The 20,350-nt window shown below is 38.5% G+C and overlaps 1 protein-coding gene across 41 annotated transcripts in view; it reads left to right on the top strand.

Annotated features, from left to right (window-relative positions):
• The window catches only part of NRXN3 (neurexin 3), a 982,026-nt gene that overhangs the window by 935,777 nt on the left and 25,899 nt on the right, over positions 1 to 20,350 (top strand). For 22 of the 41 annotated variants that reach the window (XR_005602064.1, XM_039553061.1, XM_039553070.1 and 19 more), the window contains one exon: positions 7,899 to 7,983. Coding sequence is in view for 39 of the 41 variants with exons in the window: in XM_039553061.1 (XP_039408995.1) it covers positions 7,899 to 7,983 (85 nt within the window). In the remaining 2 variants the exon portion in view is untranslated. The remainder of the gene's footprint in view (positions 1 to 7,898; positions 7,984 to 20,350) is intronic. The other 19 variants (XR_005602065.1, XM_039553074.1, XM_039553062.1 and 16 more) reach the window with 1 other exon arrangement.

Below are 20,350 nucleotides of genomic sequence, written 5' to 3'. Positions count from 1 at the left end.
ACAAAAAGAGCCTGTTCTGTTCGGAAAGGAAAGAAATAGAAAAGCAAGTGCCTCTGTGGGCATACGTAATCAATAAACAACCAATCTAGATTCATGGAAATGAAATTTTATTTATTTATTTAGCTCCTAAATAGTATGTAATTTCTTCAGGCCAAGAAATAAATTGAAAGGATTTAGGAGGATTTGCTTATCAGCAGAACACCATGAAGAATTACATTCCTTATGCTTTTGGGAAGGTACATTGAAGATGGGTTAAGCTTCTGTGGTTCAATACTTCTCTTTCCCCTGTCAGGGTGCCTTGAACAACAGATGAATTAATCCTCCCCACTTTCGTTTCTCCCCTCTTTGCTCTCCTTTCTCTTTCTCTCTCTTCTCACACTGCCTCACAACATCATCACCCTTCCCACTGTCAGCAGACAAAAGGCAGAAACATGATTTTTCCCTGTTGACTTTCCACAGCTCAGGCACAGAAAAAAGTCTCTGAAATTTGGCATCAAACCTGGTCCAGAAGAGTCAGACTTTACAGTCTTAACGAACTATCGATATTAGTGAGACGGGCTTTTGGCTTTCAAAGGAATAATTCAGGCTTTCAAAGCTCTTTTTAATCATGACTGCCCATGAATCTGGATTGACATACAATTGCAAAGATTATCTTTTGCTTTCTCTTACTTAACTGCTTGGTCCCTAATCTGTTGTCTGCCATAGCAGTGGACAAATGGCTGATTTTGTTAAGGGGTAGCTCTCTCATAATCCCTACTTAATGCTATAATTTGACAACACATCAGCTTTTATATCCAGCCAGGAGCATGCAGCCAGGAGATGCACTTTCCTGGGCTACTGTTGAAGGGTACATGCCTGCTGGTTACCTACCAGCCTCTTGGTAGGTGACACACCAGCCCCAGTGACAGGACCCAAGGGAATGGCTTGAAGTTGTGTCAGTGGGGGTTTAGGTTGGATATCAGAAAGAGGTTCTTTACCCAGAGGGTGGTTGGGCACTGGAACAGGCTCCCCAGGGAAGTGGTCACAGCACCAAGCCTGACCAAGCAAGAGTTCAAGAAGCATTTGGACAATGCTCTCAGGCACATGGTGTGATCCTGTGCAGGGCCAGGAGTTGGACTTTGATGATCCTTGTGGGTCCCTTCCAACTCAGAATATTCTGTGATTCTGGTTCTGAGCACAGCTCTGAAAGGCTGTGCTGGATAGCTTTGCTGCCTGCTTTGCAATGACAGAGAGAAATGTGTAATGTGTTTATATTACATAGTGATGGAGAGGGTGCAAATATGGACTTGATTTAGAGTGAATTAGATTGAACTGAGGATAGATGGAGCAAGCTCTTCCCCACTAGGGCATATACACTAATGCTATTCATACCTGGATGGCTTAGGCAGCTGCTTGAACTCAGTCCTAATAGTTTCTGATATTTCCTTGAGGAGACTTCTCCATAGTTGATAAAGATCACTACTGATATTTTTCTTGGTGAAAATAACACTTTTTTTTTTCTTAATTTCATCTCTTTTTGAAGCACTCAAAATAGTTCCTCTTTCTTCCTGATGTCCTTTGTGACCCTGTAGAAATTTATCATACCTTAAGTCCTTGTTGAGCCAAGTTCTGATGTTTAGTTTTATGAAGCCTGTTTTATTCATGCATCTCTCAAGTTCTTTCCTCTTTTCAGTGACTCTTCTCTGAATTGACTAAAATTACTCTTAATCTTTCGGCATTGACTTGTCCAAAACTAAATGTAATGAGCTACTCTCTCTTGCTGCAAGTTGATGCAGTCTCGTTGAAATCAATGCCAATTTAAACAAACAGAGGATTTGGTCCTCTTGTTTTTGTATTTACCTCAAATGAGCTACATGAAGAAAAATTATTAGTTTTGTGTTCTTTGATGCATTGCCTCTGCAGAGGCAGACACAACCTCAGCTTTAGTATGTTGGGGTGTAAAGGGCTTGCAACATATTTGTGGCTCTGTCTGTTATTCTGTCCGGTGCTAATGAGATGGAGAGGATTAATACCCTTCAGCAAGAGCTAGGAGATCCAAGACTCTCCTTAAAAGTTTATACAGTCCCAAATTGCAGCTTCTTTTGTAATACTTCATTATGATTTTTGCAACATTTCTAATATTTTCCCATTTGTATGCAGATTATTTCTATCTGTACATAGTAGTTTGAGTTTGTCCAGACTGAGTCTCTCAGGTCTGCTATGCCATAATGACCTCCAGGGTATTTTGCAAATAAAGATTAATTAAAAAGCGAGAAACAAATGTAACATGTAGAAAGGACAGATGAAGGATTCTCATTTAATTGAATAGTGTGAACAGAATACGAAAAGTTCTTTAGAAAGCCCAGTTACCAAAGTACAAAAGGTGGAGGTATTCAAGCTAGAAATGACACCTAATGAGACAGACACTTCATCTGCTGTCTTCTTTTGGCAAGACAGCAAATGCCTTGAGCCTATTCTTTGCCAAGAAACATCTTGGTTTCTAGAAGACTGAACAGCATTTATACTCTATGCTGTTATGCACAGAAGAAAATACATAGTCCATATTCCATAATAAATTTGAGATATATAGAAAATATAGCAGTGTGGAAGCAATGGAGGGAATCAAGTGGTTGTATTTAGGAAAAGTTTGTTGACTTTCAGCTCTGTACATTTTAGGTGTGGAAGGAAAATGCAGTGCCCAGGTTAATACAACTGTATTTCTTCGTTCTTGGGAAGATATTTGTGCCTAGCATTTTGTGATGGTCGTATTTCAAGAAGTACTGTAAATTGTGGTTCCTTGGTGGCAAATAGATTTACACTTCTCTCACAACAAAGCATTAAGTGTTGCTTTTCAAATAATGGTGTTGAATTGGAAGTAACGTGTACAGTGTGCAGAAGAATTTCAGGAAAAAGGCAAATAGGAAAATTAAAATCCTACTTTACCGAGTGAAGCAACTGCCAAGTGTGTAATTCTGCAGGAATTTGCCTGGGGTTTGAATTTATGGCTCCTTGTCTTTTCTCTCCCTCTAGAAGGAGAACTCCATCATTCCTGGGTGTGTTTTTTATAATTTCATAAAGCTGTTCTGTGACAGATCTTATTTTATCCAGCATGCTTAATCTTTCTCAAATAGTGCGGTACCCAAACAGCAAGGTGTCAGAAAAAACCTTGCAATTGGGAGAAGGAAGATTCAGCACCTGCCATTTTGTGTAGAACAAAGGAGCAAGGGTTATGGATCTGATACATAAATTAGGGCTTTGGGCAATTTAAAGACTGGACAGGAATGGAGTCATCTTGAGCAGGTCTTGCCTCACCATGCCAAATTTCTTTGTACTATATATCCCACGCCAGTACATACAGTGTAATGAACAAAGATCGTAGAACCATCACCGTGTCAAGATTGAAGAGGCCCTTAGAGTGAATAATTAGGAGGAGGTGATTACAGAACTAATAATTCATGGAAAGGAATGGGGAACCAATTCAGTAAAATTGAAAGAATTTGAAGGTAAATATGCCCATAAATCCTCTGGGGTGGACTCAGAGTTTAGCACTTTCTCCTACCCTGGTTTTATTCCAAAGCAATTTCATTAAACACTAGAGAGAGGGAGAGAAAAAATAATAATATAAATGCCATAAAAAATCTTTCAGGGGAAGGAATAAAAAGGGTTCCTGCCAGAGAGAATTTTTATTGAAAGTTATTATAATACCTATCTTTAGTTTTATGGCCTTTAATACAGGCCAAGTAATTTCAAAGCTGGGATTCTTTAAAAATGAAATACATATTTTAAAATAGTATAGTGTGAGTTATTATTTTTAATATAGAATTTAGCTAATATCGGGAAGGGATAAATATCTTCTCTCTCATGTTCTTTGCAATGAAAACGCAAACATCAGTTCCGTCACAGCATATGGAGAAGTTTCATTACTATCCTGTTGCCTGTACATAGGAACGTGTAGCATTTACTATCCCTAGATCACTGGGCAGACACTAAAGAATTAATCTGCTTGCATCCCCTGGGGCCAGTGGGTGAGTATAATGAGAACCATTTCAAAAATGGGGAAAAGGGACCAGAAATGGGGTAATGGTTTTGCTTACTGCCTCACAGTGAGCTGTTCCTGATGTGGAGAAATTATGTTAGTGGAGAGATTTCCAGAGTCTCTGCTCACTAGCCTCTCCTGTCTTGGGGAAGCAGCAAGTTTAATAAACATCCAGTGAAAATTCTCAGCTCCAGGAGGGTCTTGAAAGGTACAGATTCCTGTTACAAGAAGTAACAGTCTTCTGGATGTTTCCTTGACCCTGTTTCTGTGGTCAGGAATTTGTTTTTCTTTCTCACTAAAATAGCTTTATTCCTTCGGGATGATTCAGATGTTGGTATCTGAGCGGAAGGTGTGTGGAAAACCAATATGTGGTGGGACTTGAAAATCAGTTAGTGATGAATTGTGATGGAAAGTACTGAGATTAAAAATACAAGATAGGAAATGGCAAGACAGATTAGTGTACTTATCTTTTCTGTGGTTTCTAGAGATCTTGTTAATGACCTTGACTTAAATCTAACACCACTTCTGGAGGTTTTTTCTTTTGCTAACCCTCATTTTTATACATACAAAATCAGCAGGATGGGATAAAGCAGTAACAAAGAAGAAAAAAAAAAAAAAAAGAATATCAGGTGAAATAGCATGCAGTGGAGATTGGGAGAAAATGTGGAGATTAATTGATAAAATCAAGTGTGGAACCAGTCATGAAAAAGTGCAAATAGAGGTTGGAGTTGACAGGGTTGGTGAGTATTGTACATTACACATTTGCATTTTGTCTGAGTCTGGCTTACTGTGCCCTTCTCTGTTCAGAACCAACACAAGCTGCAAGAGGATTTTATAGCAGGAAATCTAGTACACATATCAGAGTGCAGCATGAATATGTTGCTTGTACTGCCTTAAGCTGCTTATTAGATGGGAAATTGAACAAGAAGAGGAACAAGGGCTAGGTTTCGTGACTTTTCAGGTTGTGGTACAGGGACTTCCCAAACTAGGTATAGGGTAATCAATAGCTCTGGAAGGATGTTTTTACCTTTAATTTGGCTGATCAGTTCCAAAATACTCTAAACTTTTATTACCTACCAGTATCCTGTTGCAAGGAGGTGTCCAATTTAAAAAAAAAAAAAAAAAAGCCCTTGCTACCTTCCTGGTTTCATATGATGCCCCTAATATGCAAGAGGAAAAAATAGTTTTAAAGGAACTCCTTGTTCTTTACAAATACTGAATCGCATTGTCAATTCAATTGGATTTGATTCCACGTTAATGTTGCATGAAGCCCTTAGATCTGAGCAAGTAAGTGGGTAATCGAATAGGTATAGCAGCTGATAAGTGACAACAACACCTTGTTATAATTTTTATGTTTATTTCCTACTGGAGCAAATCATCACTGTTTTTCTATGAGAAGTGTGAATTGTCAGATCTTCAAATAAGAGCAAAATCCAGGATCTAAATTTAACCTGGAAATCAAAACCAGTTGCCAGGGTTTTAGCACTGTCTGAGCAAGGTCTTCTAGTACTGACGGATAGTTTTTTCTTTATTCACAGTGCTATCTTTAACCTTAGACAACTACAGTATAAACCTCCAGTTTCATTAACTACATTTCACCTGCTTAAAAATTTCTAGCGGTATAGCCTTGTTTACTAAATTGTGCTAAATTACTTAACATTGGTGCAATTAAAAACTGCTATCTTTTTACCCAGGGACAGCTGTGTTTCACTGTTGGTGGATGAGATCACTGTATAAGTTGTAAAGTTTCTGGGGATAAGTAATACTTTCTAAAATATATGTGACAACACCAGAAGAATTGAAAAAAGTAAATTTTTATTTCGTGCATTCCTCCTTTCTTTTCCCCTCACTGAGCAGACAAAATTTTAAAGCCAGCTTGTCTTAAGAGAAGTCACCAGGATTTCAACAGAATTCTTTCACTTTCTATGACTGAAAGGAGATGTTAAAGAAATGACCTTGACATGTAAGGCAGGAACATTACCTCCAGTTCCTTTTTTACTCCCCATGGAAGCAAGATTGTAAAAGTATTTAATGAAAGTATTTAAGCATGAAACTACTGCAAGATAGCATCCCACAAAACATTGCCAAGTGACCATGCTGGGTATGACTGAGTAACACATAAAATACTTCATGACTGGTTTTCTTACAGATACTCTATTTTTATTATTTTTACTTGCAACTGACCTATCCTGTTTTGCTTTCTTGGCTCAATCTAAACCACTGAAATCAAGACTGAAGGAACGTTAGGTTCAACCTGATCTTTCTGACTGACTTCTTGGTTCTCTTTTTTTCCCCTTAGCTCAAATACAAACAGAGAGAGGGAGAGCAAGGAACTTCTGGCAGGGGTCAGAGGTATTTCATAGTGCTAGGAGCACAAGAGGCTAAAGAAAAGGCTGAGTCCTCAGAACTCTCATGTGAAGGGAAGAGGGAACATGTTGGAGACAGCCACAGCAGACATAAGAATGTAAAGGAGACCTTATTTAAAGCTGGAGAGTCTTTTCAGGAATAAGGATTTGAAAGCCTTGTTGAGATGTAAGGTTCCCAGAAATATTCACCTAGAGTACTGAAGTTCAGCTGTCCTCTTCCTGAGTTCAACAATGCTGCCTGCCTGGTGAGGAGCATTTCAGTTGTTTTGTTTCAGGAGTCATCCCACTGATCCTACTGCTCAGCAGAATAGGCAGCTCTCTGCAAGGAAAAGTTGTTAAGGGACACAGTTTCATCAGAAGCCGTGGGTGAGCCAATGCTGCTGAGCTGGGGTAATTTTGTATTGTGTGCAGGAACATTACAACCTGTGTCCAGAGGCTGCCACAGGCTCTCCCTAATGGTCTGCATTACTAATTCAGCTAATTGCAGCAATTACAGGCAGGAGATGCTGCTGGGAAGAGGCACCAGTACACGTCTCTCTAACATGCTGCAGTACATGCTGCTCATTAATTAGAACAGTACACACACAGAAAGAAAAAGTTTTTAAAAAAAAAATAAAAAATTAATTTAAAAAAATTTTAAAAAAGAAGAAGAAAATATCTCCAGCTGGAAATGCAAAGGAATATGACGAAACCTCTAATGGTTGTGAATGGTCACAATTTGGTTTAACCCTTTCAGAACCAGGCTTTCCAGCTGGTCAACTTAGTTGCATCCACATCCCTGTTCACTTGCTAAGCAAGGAGGTGAGGTTGCATGTTGGACATATCTGACACTTGCAGCAGTTCTTCATCATGCAACCAGTGAGTTGCACAGATAGTTACTGTCTGGGTAAACACCAGATTCCCAGCCCAAGAGGTGCATTAACAGAGCAGTAATTACATCTTTCTCAGAGTGGTGCATCAGGCACAGCAAAGAGTGCTGGCTGAGTGATGTGTATTATCTGGGTCTATCTTGTATATTTTTCTTTGCAGAAAGCATGTTCAGTCTGAACATGCCTCACCTCACATGGTAAGTCTCTGAGGAAGTGCCTTCTTGCTGGCCCTACATGATGCTGGTACTCATGGGAGGAGCCCAGCCTCTTCCCAGCAGACACATCTACAGTGGCTGTTGGAGAGCACTTTGCCAGCCAAGCAGGCTTTGTAGCCCGCTGTACTTCATTCAACAGCATCAGTGTGACCCACTTGCTGCCTTAAAGAGTCCAGCATGTGCACAGCACCTGTGCTCACCTGAAATATTCAACAGTATGGGATAAGCACTGTTCCTCCAACAGGAGACTCCAACTCAGTGGATGACATATTTACACAGGCATATATGGAGCACTCAGTACAGCTTAAATATTTTAAAAGTTACAATTGTGAAACTTTTTTTTTTCCCTTGGATATTTAGCTGCCTCTGTAATAGCTTCTTGACGTGCAAATATCTATTTTTTTTTCTTTTGTTCCTTTGCTTCACATGCCAGACAACAGATGACATCGTTTCATCAGCTGAATGTTCCAGTGATGATGAAGATTTCATTGACTGTGAGCCCAGTACAGGTAAGTCAGGTCAGTCGTGTTTTGCTTGCTTTCTGATTTCATTTGCAAAAAACAATGCATACATATATTTTATATGTGTGTGAATGTATACATATATAATTATATATGTATATATGTGTGTGTATATGTGTATATATATACACTCATGTATATATACACTGTATATAAAATAAGAAATTATACAGCCAAGCATCAGATCCCATGGACTTGGCAACAGCAAAACACAGAATTGTAGTCACTATTTAGTTTATATAAAGTTGTTCGCATGGAAAGGCAAACTTTCTGAAAGTGATCCCAGCTAATTAATAGTTCACATATTTGTAGATGTTACTTTACTGACACAGTAGGAAAAAAAATCAATATGAAGTGTGACAAATAATGAAGATTTATGAAGTGGAGAGGGTGAACATTTGAAAACAGAAGAGAAACAAAAGCGAAACAAAAATTGCGAAACTTTGTTATTAGCAAAGTTTAATCTTAATTAGTCTGAAGATGGATGTTAAGGGATACATTTGTCCATGGGATTTTAAGTACAGTTAACATGGTAATGTGTTTATACTAATTTTGTTTCCTGTGAGCCCAAAGAAATTGGGGAGCACCAAAACGTAGTTTTAACATAACAAAATTAGTAGTAATTCTTGCCTTGTTATCTGCAGTGATGCTTCAAAATGTATCCATTAAAGAGTCAGAAGGACTGGCCATGTGGAACTGACTCGATTTCTCCCTTTCAGATACATTTTGATAAATTGATGGCTTTTCTTTCTGGTGAGATATATGATGTGAGATCCAGCAGGCAACTGCAGTCTATTTTATTTCTTACAGGCTTTTTCAAGTCTTCTTTTTTGAGGCTTGCCATGAGTTAAGCATTTCTATAATAGAGAACAGACATCATCGAATTTCTGTGTACATTTAAAAGAAAAAGAGGACATTTGGTTAGAATTTTTGTCTTTAAAAGTGAAACATATAAATAGTTTGAGGGGATTCTTTTGTTTGGCTTTGTTTTGTTTGTTTTTGCTTTGTTTTATTTGGATGATTTTTTTTTTCCTTACAAAAAATACCAAGAAAGTATTATAAATGTTCTGTTTCTAATTTCCTGAAGCCATTTGAGTAATACAATAATAACATTAAAATTCACCCAAGGCTAGTTCTTTCACATTTCTTTTCAATTTGTCATGCTGTACCTGCATTTTTAGTAGAACTTGGTCCTGCTGTAACCTGAGATTGTTGTAGCTGGGAACTTCCACCCATACTCTTGACTTCCTGTGATGGCGGTGACACAGACTGATGGTAACAGGTAGCTCAGCCTACTTCCTGTCTCTTTTTCACAGATTTCTATGAGTTTTTCTACTCCCAAAAGAAAAAAAAAAAAAAGGAAAGCAGTAGGCAGTCCAAATATTACTAGATTGTGAAGTATAAACACTGTGGGTACTGAGAGTGTAAATAAACATAGTAATGAAATGCCAGCACAGTGATTTTAATGAAAGCGAGGCATGAGATTAATAGGACCACGTTAAAAGGACAAAGGTACCACAACTGATATGCAAATGAATGAAGTCACTTCATTAAAGCTTCACTAACATGTGAAGACTTCTTTTTTTAAAATTTATATTCTGATTGCCATGTATTTCAATTAAAGGACAAAATGAGGTCTTTATCAGACTCCTCCTCTTGTAAATTTTTGTTTCAAAAATCACAATAATTTCAGCAGTTAGAGATTGTAACAGCAGTATTTTCAGCTTTTGCTGCCAGTGGAAAAATCAAAGTTTGAGTAGAAATTTGGTAAAACAGGATGTTTAGCATGAAATTTCATAGTGCTGTAGAGCAACATTTCCAGACTAAAAATATCTCCTTCCTGACACAGTTAGAAATCTAATGCTACAAACAGGTACAAACTGGATTTGTAAAAATGACTTGCCTTTGAAAATCCTGCTAAGCATTATAGTTGGCAGATATAAATGCCTACAGACATTTGAATATCTGCTGTGTAAAATAATATGGTTCACTGAAAATCTGCTGAAGATTCTCTCCTAAACTACTAGACATTCTTGCAAATTTCGCCCAGTATCTTTTGTTGCACCCTACTCCTCTTGCATAGGGAGGTGGACCACGTAAGCCACTGAAATCTGATTCTTTTCTTGGGAATTACTATGACATTGAGAATAAAAGTTAGCTTGATTATATGTAAAAATAAGTCTCCCAGATGGTCCTTGTTGATGAAATCTGCACTTCCAGATTTTGAGTTTCCCTGCTCTCAGAGGTGCTGGTGTACAGAATTGCCAGAAGGAGGAGGAATATGCAGGTCCTTTTTGCATAAACTTAACTCATTCCATCATAATAAGAAGGAAAATAGCATGTTTATGGGGCTTCTTATTTTCTTTTTCTATCTTATTGTCTGCATTCTCAGTGCACCCAGTGTCTGCAATCCAGCCAGTATCAAAGCACTCACTCAGCCCATTCTGCTCTGGAGCACTAAGGCAATCTGAGCCGGCTTATCAAAATCCAGTAATGCTGGCTTGGCTGAGCAGATATGTTTGCCTTTACACTTCACCAGTCAAGTCAGAGTTCTGGCCATATGCCAAGATCTGGTATTTAAATATGTACATTGTGGAGAGAAAAGATCCAGATTATCTAGCTTGCATTTTCTAGTGTGTGGCTTTGGATTTTTTTTATAACTTTATGTTGGCTTTTTTTTTTTTAATTGGGCTCATTTGAAATTGCTTCATCCTCTTCAGTTGACAGGTCGGTGCCTTCTGCCTTGCCTGATCCCTTTTACAGCAGACTGAAAATTAAATGACCTAACCCAGCACAGTCTTCTTTTTGTTGCTCTGATAATGTGTAGCTTTTAAAGCTCTTGAGTTTCTGCCAAATATGGCCTTCTATCACCCTCAGTGCCATGGTCTAGTAATGTAAAGGTTACTGAACTCACTGCTGCAGCTTGAGATATGATACACATCACTATGAACCTGCTGTGCAATAGCCAAGACAAGGGCAGCAGAGACTATTTCCCTGCAAATCAGAAGTTTTCAGATTTCATATGGGTCACAATCAAATCCCAATATCTAGAGATACTACTTTGGTCTTGGTCCTGAATCAGGGGCAGTATTCTACAGAGTCCTTCTGAAGCCTTTGTTTTTGGTGTACTCAGAGGCTGAAAATCATATCCTCTTTGAGGCTAAATATCATGTGAGAACCATTTGGCAAGGTCTTATTGCCACTTAACTCTGATTCACAGTTGAATCCAAGACCTGAATCTCATCTGCATCTGAGCACTTTAAAAAAACACAGTGTGAATGTGATTCCCTCACTGCCTCTTCAGGATTTTCCAGGCTGGCTTGAAACACTAGGAGGCTGGCTAACACTTCGTGCCCCCCTTCCAAAAGTGATTTCTTTTGGACTTTTGGTTAAAAAAACTTCATTTAAAAAACAGGAGCTGTCACTGGACCTGTCCTGACTGAGGTAGCTTACAGACACTGGCTGTAGACATGTATGTATACATAAGGAATTATTCTAAGTGATGGCAATGACAGCTGTGGATCCAAAACCCATTTGTATTTTATGTAATTCAAAAGAAACCATTGCAGGTTCAGGGATAAAAACTGCCCACTATTCATCTTATTGCCGACAAGCTTAGATACCCTTAGTTCTCTAGATCTCCCAGAAGGCTTAATCTAAATGATAGGGGGCAAAAAAACCTGTTTATCTGCCCTGAAGAGGCATTTACTTAACATTCAAGAGAAGATCCTCTTTTATCTCTATGAAAATGTTGCTTGTCCCAGAACATGGCCAAAAAACTTCTTTTTTTCCGCACCAGAAACATGATGCTTTTCTCTGGTGTGAGTGCAGGACTCTCTTCTGGCCTGCTCCAGGGAGATCCAAGGCTCAAGTATTGAAGTTCCTCAAAACTCAAGGCAAGGTCCTGAGTCTGTGCTTTTGAGCACAGCTCTGTGGTGGTGTTTTGGTCACTCAGCTGCTCTCAGAGAATGTAAGATTTGTAAGGAAAATATCTTTTCTGACAAGGAATGACTAGGAAGCACTGTGAAGAAAGAAAGCATTTTTCTCTTTTCAGTGAAATGAGGAGCACCCTTACGATCTGATTTTACTGAGACTTCAAAGCCTTATTTAATTATAATTATGCTTTCCTGACAGCTGTTGCTGTATCCTCATACCATTGCCCTCGTTCCTGTTAAGGATGTCCATTAGTGGGGCTCTGGCACCAGGCAGGTTGGGTGCTGGAGGCCAGGCAGCTGATTGGGATCATAGCCCAAGCTGCTCCTTGGACTACTCAAAACTGTGAGACCCAAACACTCAGCAATTGGCCTGAAGCCCAGAATACAGCCTCTTGCAATGGTCTGTAGGGCTTAATCCTTACTCCCTGGCTTGACACATCCTGTGTTTCTTCCCAGGTGCAGCTACCAGTTTTCCCTTCCTATCAGCCCATCAATTTCCTATGCAATTTTTTTTTCCCCAGAGAAATTTATTCTGTGTTTCCCAAAAGGCTTCATATGTTAAGGCTGTCATTGTCTAATCAGACTGGTGAGCCCTTCTGATGAGGGACTGGAGACAGCAGCAGATATGCCAAAATCTACAGCACTGGAAGTTCCATAGTGTTTTGTACACGTACCCACACACAGGAGGCACATATCCTACAGATATGCTCTGTGTATCTATAATTTACTGGCCTGTAGCCATCCACCTGCAGGCTGCCTGGGTCAGAGATTTATTTGCAGAAAACAAGCAGACTCTGTCTTCCAAATCCACCAACACAGTACAAAAATCAGTATGGTGGAAATGAAGACTACATTGAAGAAACCAAAAGAAGTGTTGATTTGGCTGTTGTCCTCCACAACTGCATCAATCTTCCTGAAGCACCTAGGGAATTTTTATTGTTCTCCTAAGAGGAGCACCCCCCCCCCCCCCAATACCAGCTAGTTATCTTTCCCTCTGACAAGCAGGACTTCTTGCCCATTTCTGATGTTGTGAATAAGAAATGACCTTTAAAGTAGTGTGCATGCCTCTGAGTACTCAGAGAAGTAGACTTCCCTTCTCATAAGCTGAATACCTTATGGACCCAAAGGACAGGGGTTCATCCATGACACTTCCCAAGGTGTAGTAACATCACTTGTTTGATGGAATTTCCTAGCTACAATCTTACAGCTGAAATAAAATCAAATGAGCAAGTTTTACAATCATGCAGATGACTTACAGGAAGTTTTGGGTTTGGGTTTTTTTTTATATTAGGAGTACTGAGATTGGTTTTCAGCATATTGGTCTTTCTTTCTATGTAAGCTCCAAAGGCCCCACCCGTTAGGATATTTTATCTATATATGCGCTATATATATATATATACAGTGTGCATATATATCTATATGCTAAAGTAATAAATGACCAATATCAACAGTAGCCCCTATCATCCAATCACATGTTTACACAGAAATTCATGCCTTCATCTAACCCTGGCATCCGCTGGTGTGGACAGATGCATGATATTGTTATTTCTTGGTGAATAAAGCACGTTAATTTCTTTTTTGTTAGAATTTTTTCTTTCTTCCTTTTATTTATTTCTTTCCTTTTAATTGATGATTTCATCTATCAATTAGCCTTGGGTTAGGGTGGGGCAGGGAGAACAAAAAAATTATACAGGTATATCAATCGATATATACACACCTACTCCGTGTATATATAGATGGATATATACATTGTATATATTTGAAGAACATTTTCTGTCGTTTCACCTCATCTTGTGCCGCATGAATTTTTGGTGATTGATATTTTAGTTTCTTTTATATTTCTTTCCCTTTTTTTTTTTTTTGGCTCGTAATCGTGCCATACTGCTATTTTTTAATTTTTAAAATCACCGCTGTATTTCTCAATTTATATTTTTGGAGTTCTTCCAACAAAATAATGATTTAATCATCTCAAGAATGAGATATAGATCTGCAAACCAATAAAGGCAACAAAATCTTTTCTTGCCATCCTTAAGAAAGCCACATTTTCGGACTTCCCAAGAAAGTTGTGTGCAAAAGAATGAAGATTTTTACCCCTCCTTTATTTTTATTTTCCTACTTTTTTTAAACTTCTGCAAAGTCTCTATCCTGTTTTTTCCCTTTTCCTTTTTTTCAATTGAGTTCAGAGAAAAAAACCCTCCCCTTTACCCCACATATTCCCAGGACAAACTCTTCCAATGTAAAGAGCCCTAGAAACTGCAGATGGCATAAAAAGAATTTTATTGCAATGCAGAATGTCTGTCGTATCTTTTATTTCTGGGTCAGTGCGAGATCATTTTTCTGGCATGCTGTAGTTTAGCTGATGTAACTAACCATGGCCTTCATTAACCGGTGCATGGGCTGTGATGACACCATCTTATGTTCCATCAGAGCTACGCATTCAGGCTAACCAAGCAAGTCTGTAGTGTATAATTTGGGGGGATATTGTTTTGATTTTAATTTTTTATTTATATTATAATTTATTCATTTCAGAAGAGTTATGCTAGTACCCTTGGCTGCTACTTGCAGCCTCAGAGTTATATATCTACTTTTTTTTATGGGGTTTCTTTGCTCTTTTTAAATTTCTCAGTAGTGATTTTGCGTCTTGTTTGTGTCCATCTGTCTTGTCACTGTGTCTTGGAGTCCATTGGTCCAGTGTTGTTATGTGATTCTGTTCTCTGTTTGTAAGCTGGTGTTCAGCTCCTCTGCGCTCTGTCATCCCTCATCCCCTTCCCCTCTTCCCTTCCTCACCTACCCGAGGGAGGTCCACAAAGAGGCACCAAGCTTTAAACAATGTTCTGACTGTCTCCCCGAGGCTTCAGGATGGATGTTGCAAGGTGTCCACAGAGCTTCATAAGACCAAGTTTGCAGCTGTTCTGTTTTCAGCAGTTTTCAAACTCTGTTATAATTTTACTCCTAGAAGTGGTTTACTGGCATAATGCTAAAGTGACTTCTTATACAGCTTCTTAAGGGATTTGTGTGTACATGCTGATGTCTTAGAGTAAGAATTCCTGCTATCTGTGCTTTAGGCTCCAGACAATGCCACACAGGATGTGGGCTGTGTGTTAAATGGGATATACCTGGGTCTTTTTACAAAAGGCAGTCTTGGAAAAGGAATATCACTGTGCATGTGCAGATGAAAGGATATCTGTGTGAATGTATTTTTAAAATCCGCAGTTCATAGGTTTTTTGTAGTTAGCAGACGAAAGTCTAGGATGTACCTAGGATTTCTAAGAGTAGTGTGTTTTCACTCTGTGGGATCAGTCTTCTGTCTGTCAGTGTGTGACGTCCACCTCTTACTGATGCTGGTGAAAACTGGCTTGCTGATGTTTACTTGTATAACTTGAACACAATTCTGGAGTGGCATCTGGAGTGTCTTCTGCCATGTGCATCATAAATGTGCAATAATGTGTAAAGCAGAGGAAAACAAGCTCAGTTTTCAAGTGTCTGCTTAGGCTTGAAACACTATTTAGAAAAAATATAGTTCGGCTTAGTGGTTCATTTCCTGGTACCTTAATTCAGTTCTTGGTGAGTGTACTAGCCACATTAATGGCACAGGAAGCCTCAGTGCATTAGGAGACATCAGCTGGCATCAGTGGATCAGCTTAAGTTAGTGGAGGAGGAGGCAGACAGTTTTCATGCAGATAATGTTCACAACCTCACAAAGAGCATACTTACACATACCTTGCCTAGCTAAAATTCCAGTTGTTTTGCAGGAATTAGTTTGTTCTGAAGAGATGTTGAAGTCTGTGAACTTTTCTCACAAGTCCATGATATAATACTTACCTGTGTAGGCTAAGAGTTACCAGAAGAGAGAAGTGATGGGATATGTTCAGGTCTCCAACATGGAATTATTTAATTATTCCATTTAACTTACCCAAGATATGTTTCCTGTACTTGCAGAGAGATAAAAAGAAGATGACTTTTCTTTCACCAGTGTGAACCAATGATTTATGCTCAGTTTAGTTTTCTTAATTCTTACATAATCTGAGAAAAATTACTGAGTATCATTATTAGAGCAGAAAATTAATCAATATTTAAAGCTGTCTTGGTTTAGATTTTGGATCTCTTGTGGTCTTCATAACTAGTAATTCCTACTGAATCTAAAGGTTTTTCTTGGCAATTGCTTAAGTAAAGCAACTGCTTATAAGATTATATTGTAATCAACAAGCTCATTGTTTTGTGTAATACTGCCCTCTGGCAGAGAGACCAGAACAGTCCTGTTCTGAGGCTAACAACAAAAGAAACCCATTTTTTAGAACAAGTGGCAGGTTATTGGAGAAGAACAACCGAAGTTTTAGTCCCCTGCATCATGAAGTTCAGGGTAACCTTCAGACTGGAGTAATGTGATGATCAAATGTCCAGGCATCAGTAACCTCCAGGCTGTGATAAAGCTGCTGTGTCCTGCTAAGTGGTGACTTCTGTTTGCCTCTGCTGTGCCTGTGACCAGCCTTCTTCTGCAGGGGCAAGAGGCTCACTCAAGTGCAGGAGATGCTGTGAAAGGTCCCATTGTGCTCTGTTATATCCCAGTAAGGCTATATATGGATATCTGGCACTAGAAACAGTTCTTATTTTTGCTTTCTGTCTCGGGGCAGGCTGCTGGCTTCAGCTTTTGTGACATTTGTCACTGAACAAGGGGAAGAGCTGAGAGTTCAGTAGTTTAAGCCGAGATTAAAAAGCCTGAACTCTGGTGTGACACTCCCAGTTCTACTGTTGATTCCTTCTGTGTATGTGTATTTTGCCTATCTGTAAGGCAGGGTAAATGAAATACTTCTAGCTAAACGAGGTAAATATGAACGGAAAGGAGAATTAATTACTGTTTTAATGGACTTTGATATTCAGGTGCAAATTGCTGTTCAACACTCAAAAATGGTTCTGTACTACTACCCACCAGAACTGTGCAAATAAACTGTGGTATTGTTAAGGTTTTAGTACTATATGCTATCGTCACTTGCTGTGAGAAGTAATATTATCACATATTTTTATAAAGTAGGTACAATTCCTAATCTGCTAATGCAGAGAGAATAAAGTGTGGGATACAAAAGTCAAGTATTTTAATGTCAGTGATCATTGTTGTGACATTATTTTCAGTAAATATCACTTTTCCCTCTAGAATTAGAACATGCATTAGAATCAACCATGCTCAGGCTACCTAAATTAATGTCATGAGCGGACAGAATATACCGATCTTACAATTGGACTTGCATCCTCCTAGAATTTTCCTTTTAAAACTTAACAGTTTCTCCAGCCTGACTTAGCTGGTATAAGTTTCCCTGATTTTGCTTTTAAGATCAGGAGAAGATCAGAATCAGACCCACGGTCTGGCTACCTTGTCCTTGCTGCCTTCCAGTCTTTTTTTAAAGCGTGCTCTCTAAACTCAAAGCCATGTGCATTGTCACCTTCTGGCAATCCCTCTAGTGTGCTGCCTATGTTATCAAGCTGACACATGTCTAAAATACTAAGATATGATATTTTCAACCTGCTGCGACTTGCTTTTTGTCCCTGCTAGCTTTGATTTTCAGCTTCATAAAATATATGGGAAAGAAAATAAAAATAGCCAATGACACATTCAGTGGAAGAGAAGAGCTAGCACATGACTCAGAAAGACATTCTGCATCAAAAGCAGATGTCTGTTTATTAGAACCTTATATGTCTATAGCAACTGATTAGTTACCTTTAAACAAGAAATAAGTATCTGATTTCTGAAAGATAAGTAATGTCTGTTAGAGAGAAATCATGTTGAGCATTTACAGATACTAGGGACAGAGATAGGCTTTTGCTTCTAAAGGTTTTTCTTATAAATTTCTTTTGGTCATCATGCCTAGACCAAAGGGTGCCTTATGTACTAGAAGCTCAAAGGTACTGGTTGATGTTCACATGAATAACACCTGGAATAATACCTCAGTAGAGAAGGAAAACCTATTGTATTTTCAATCCAAGTAGATCATGAGAAGCCAAAGTTTATAATTATATGTCAAAAGGGTTATTACTTTGCCTTCGTTCTGCCTTTCTGTTTCAGTTCCAATTTTTTATTTGCAATTTCTAGAAATCAGTGTTTTATCCCAAGTGTTAGAAGTGGGGTATCCCAATTCCTAGGGGATGTGAAGTGTAATATTTCTTTAATACTACTTAGCTTATATGCTGTGTCAGGAGCAGGAGCCAAAGACCATACCAGTTTGGAAATGAGATATAGAAGCAAAAAAACAACAAAAATTAGACTGTCTTGATTTGAAATCTCAGATGTCTACTAACTTGAGGACCCATTTTGTTCTGCTTTTTCTTTTCACTAACAAATACATTATTAAAACCTTACAAAAGAGCCACCACCAAGGAGTCTCTTTTTCTGCTTCTGCTGAGTCTCAAAAAAACTAAAGTTTTTTGGTCCCGTGGGGTGGTGTTATAAGGATCATCAGCTCCCCTTTTGACATTCAAGAGGAACTACAATTATTTTACAAAGTTACAAAATCTCAAAATCAGCTTCTTTTAGAGCAACAAGAAAATGTCCCCAATTTTATCTCCTCTAGTTTCACTCCACCTCAGTGTCAGAACAGTAAATGTCAGAGGCATCAAAAAGGGGGAAAGGTTGCTCTGTCTTTGAGGGACAGCAGAAATGCAAAGCAATTTTAGCAATTTTGAGCGATTTTTATTTTTAATAGATGTCAATAATTCAGTTTTTTTCTCTAGTACAAAAAACCAGTATGACTGATTTTAGATATTGGTTTTAGCAACTACTGATTGCAATGCTGAAATCTTGGGGAGTTCATAAATTTTGTATTTGACCTATGAAAAGAGCAAAAATAGTCCTGCAAATAGTTCAGGTTATTTTCTAATGTATCAAAATATAATTTTAATCTCTTCTTCTGACCTCTCTCCATTCAGTCTGCAAGTCTACTGTGGAGTGCCTAAAGATAATCCATGCTTCTCCTGTATGCTAATTTTTTTAGTGCTAAGACAGGGATAATAAATATATGGCAAAACATGCACACACACTCTCTGTACATGTATGTATATTTATACATCTGTTGATGCCATGTTTATGTTCTAGCTAAAAGAAGCATTTTGGGGAACTGAAATAGTAGAATAAACTTGTTTAGGAGCTTTATAAGCAAATGTGGAACAAATAAATGGAATCTTGCTTTATCCTCTTTCTCATGCTCCTCTTATGGCGGTTCAAGTCTTTGGGTTTTGTATAACTCAGAAAGCTGCTAGTACATCCCAGCATTTGGAGGGAGGTGTTTTGTGAGTGAGGGCAAGTGTGACTCAGGTTTGAGATCTGAAACTGAGGAACCCTGTCGTGCATCTGAACTCACAGCAGGGAGATGTCTTTGGTGAGGTTCTGAATCATTTACCTCTGCCAGGGTACTGGGGACTCTCAGAGACCTGTGGAGAAGATTAAAAAGGTTTGACAGCTGGAGAGAAAGTCAGTGCAGTAGGAGTATGTATGTATCTGAAATAAAATAAAATACTCTTTTGTTCAGTAAACTGGCCATCCTACCCGACCTGCCCTCATTCCCATTTTGGGATGGGTAGCAGTCCCTGGAACACCATGGATCACATGCAGTCCACTGGTGGAAGGCCCCTCCTTAGCACTGGGGCTGTTCTAACACAGATCAGAAATTTCACCACCACACGCCCAAAAATCTCCTCCTCCCCTTCAGTGCGGGGTTGCAAACCTGGCCTCAGCAAAGCACCTGCTGCTTTTGCAAATGGCCAATTGTTTGGGTCTTTAACCTTTAACATTTCAGTCTCTCACATCCTTTACTTCACATACTTAAACATGCTGGATAAGCCCAAAAAGAATCCAGAGACTGAAAAGTACTTGAAGATATTCATGCCTTATTTCTTTTTTAATAAAAAAATGAAGATTTGGTGCTGTCAAAATGCTGAAGGGACTCCATCTAGTTTCTTCTGAGCTGTCTGTGTCATATCCAAAACAAGAAATGGTGCCTTGACCCCTAAAATGCTGGGTTTGAGTGCATTTTCATTTTGAAATTGATGCTTTTAAAAAAGATAACATTTGCATTCTAACAAAATCTCTAATTACAAAACAAAGTAAACTTAAGTTTTGAAGTATTTTATGGGAACTTCTTTTGCCTCCCCACTTCATTTGTCTTCTTTTTTTCATTTCTCAAAATATGACTACTAAACTTCACCTGTAAATAACTTGGGGGCTTCTTATAATTCTTTTCAGTTTTTCAATTTCTTTTCTCCCCCATTAGGTTCTCTAGAACATTCAACCATGCTTTCCTCCATAGCAAAAATCTGTTACTAGCTCTGTATGAATTATGTTAGAAGACTAAAACCTTTGATTATATTTATCAAAGAAGTTGAGCCAGTATATTTCAAAATTTTCAGTTGTTCACAGCTTTTCATTGTATTTTGAATAGCGATGG

The sequence above is a fragment of the Corvus cornix genome, chromosome 5 (genome assembly GCF_000738735.6).
Source record: "Corvus cornix cornix isolate S_Up_H32 chromosome 5, ASM73873v5, whole genome shotgun sequence".
Classification (NCBI taxonomy): Eukaryota; Metazoa; Chordata; class Aves; order Passeriformes; family Corvidae; genus Corvus; species Corvus cornix.
The sequence above is the reverse complement of the archived record's forward strand: the minus strand, read 5'-3'. Positions and strand labels throughout refer to the sequence as shown.